The sequence below is a fragment of the Camelina sativa genome, chromosome 20, assembly GCF_000633955.1.
Source record: "Camelina sativa cultivar DH55 chromosome 20, Cs, whole genome shotgun sequence".
In the NCBI taxonomy this organism is placed as follows: Eukaryota; Viridiplantae; Streptophyta; class Magnoliopsida; order Brassicales; family Brassicaceae; genus Camelina; species Camelina sativa.
The window spans coordinates 17,997,955-17,999,753 of NC_025704.1; the positions used below are offsets into that span (position 1 = coordinate 17,997,955).

The 1,799-nt window shown below is 36.4% G+C and overlaps 1 protein-coding gene across 1 annotated transcript in view; it reads right to left on the reverse strand.

Moving 5' to 3' along the window:
- Positions 1-1,276, reverse strand: part of LOC104771119 (mavicyanin-like) — a 4,700-nt gene extending 3,424 nt beyond the window's left edge. The window contains exons 1-2 of the mRNA XM_010495593.2: positions 1,019-1,276; positions 62-295 (exon numbers count right to left, since the gene is read on the reverse strand). Coding sequence (XP_010493895.1) covers positions 62-295; positions 1,019-1,184 — 400 coding nt within the window. The 5' untranslated portion in view covers positions 1,185-1,276. The remainder of the gene's footprint in view (positions 1-61; positions 296-1,018) is intronic.

Genomic DNA, 1,799 nt, shown 5'->3' on the forward strand with positions numbered 1-1,799 from the left:
CCGGGGACTCCGGCTGCAGGAATAGTAGTAGTCAACGGAGGAGGAGAGGAGGATGAGGTTGGTGGCTCAGAGACTGGTGTGGAGGAGGCAGGGAGGAGGACGTTGAGGTCAAGTTTCTGACCCGCGAGGCAATGGCCGGGAACGCCGCAAAAGAAGAAATGGTGGCCGTGGTTGGTCAGTGTGATTGAGTCGTTTCCGGTGGTGAAGGTGGAGATTGGGTTTGAGCTGTTGCAGCTTCTGTACATTGGGTGCGTCACTCTCATTACGTTGTGGAATTGTGGGTTGTACTCGAACACTGTCAAAATCAAATTAGTTTTCGTTTTATTTATACGTGTGTATATTGTCTTAACGATCAATGACAATATGCTCATGTCTATGTTTGTATATTCTTATCATATTCATTTATCGATGACAATTCGGCTACGCCAGTCTAAAATTAGTACGGATTTAGAGATAGTTAAGTTTGACTCTAGATTGAAATAGTTTACTATAAAACGATAAATCTGATAGAACTGACTTACAAAGGACAAATTAACATTATATCATGGTCCGAAAAATCATTACAAGAAAAAAAAAACCACTTTAGCCTTCTGTAATTAACCATGTATTCTTTCTAAAATTTAACATTTAAACGAAAAAAATAATCATAACATAGTTTGGCCCGTAAACTTTTATTATAGTTTTTATATCTAAATTTCTCAATAAGAAGTTAATCAAGAACCCTATTTTTAAAGTCAGCTTCAAACTAATATTGTAATAATAACCATTTATACTTTTATATGATGAAATCATGAAAACATCAAAAATGACACTTTTGTATAGAGAGATATATGATATTTATGAGTTAAAAAAAAAAGTCATAATGATTAGTGCGTGAGTGGTACTCTTTTAAAATACTTTACACCTAAAGCGTACGCACTAGTTAAGAATTAAGATTGCTGGAGGGGCCCCAATTTCCGAAATAAGTATTACATTCAAGATCTGCTCATGGTCATGGTAAGAAGATTAAGGAACTTACAAACAGTATCACCAATGTGGAAAGTTTTGGTAGACGCCCATAGCTTGTAGTCTACGTTGGCTATGGTTGTCCAGCCTGCTGAGTCGCCGACTTTGTATACCGCCGCTCCACTCAGCCGTCCCATCACCACCAAACACACCAAAGCTGAAACTATCATCGCCGCCATCGATCTACTCTCTCTATATCTCTCTCACTATCTTCTTCTTCTTTGGTCGAGAGCCCCCACAAGGTCGTTTCCTTTTAATTTCTCTTTCTTTTATTTGTCTGCGTGTATATATATACAAGGAGATATGTGAATGTGAGTGGTACGTGCGTATGTATGAGGAGGTCACTTGCTCTTTATTGGTTAGTTGGCTAATTTGAAGAAAGGAGTGTCTAAAAAGCAAAATACCGACAAAGATTGCTTACTTTACTTGTTAATCTTTTATTAATATATATATATATACTAGATTAGGACCCACCCGATGTCCGGATTTAGAGTTTTTAAAATAAAATAAAATTTAACAATTAATATAATGTAAATATTTTTAGTAAGTAAAAACTATCTATAAAAGTAAATAGATACATTGAGATGTCTAATGTGATATCTGGTGTAAAAAGTGCGACTCTGCATAAACTATTAATCGTGTATTTTTTGAATGTCCTCGCTCGTGTGAAGTTTTGAATTTATCTCTGACTCCAGTATCGTCAGATGGTTTTCCATATGAGTTGGTGTACTCAAATTTGGATTTTGTTTTCTGGAGGGATGCCTCTCAACAAGGTGATCCTGATCAACTTTTTC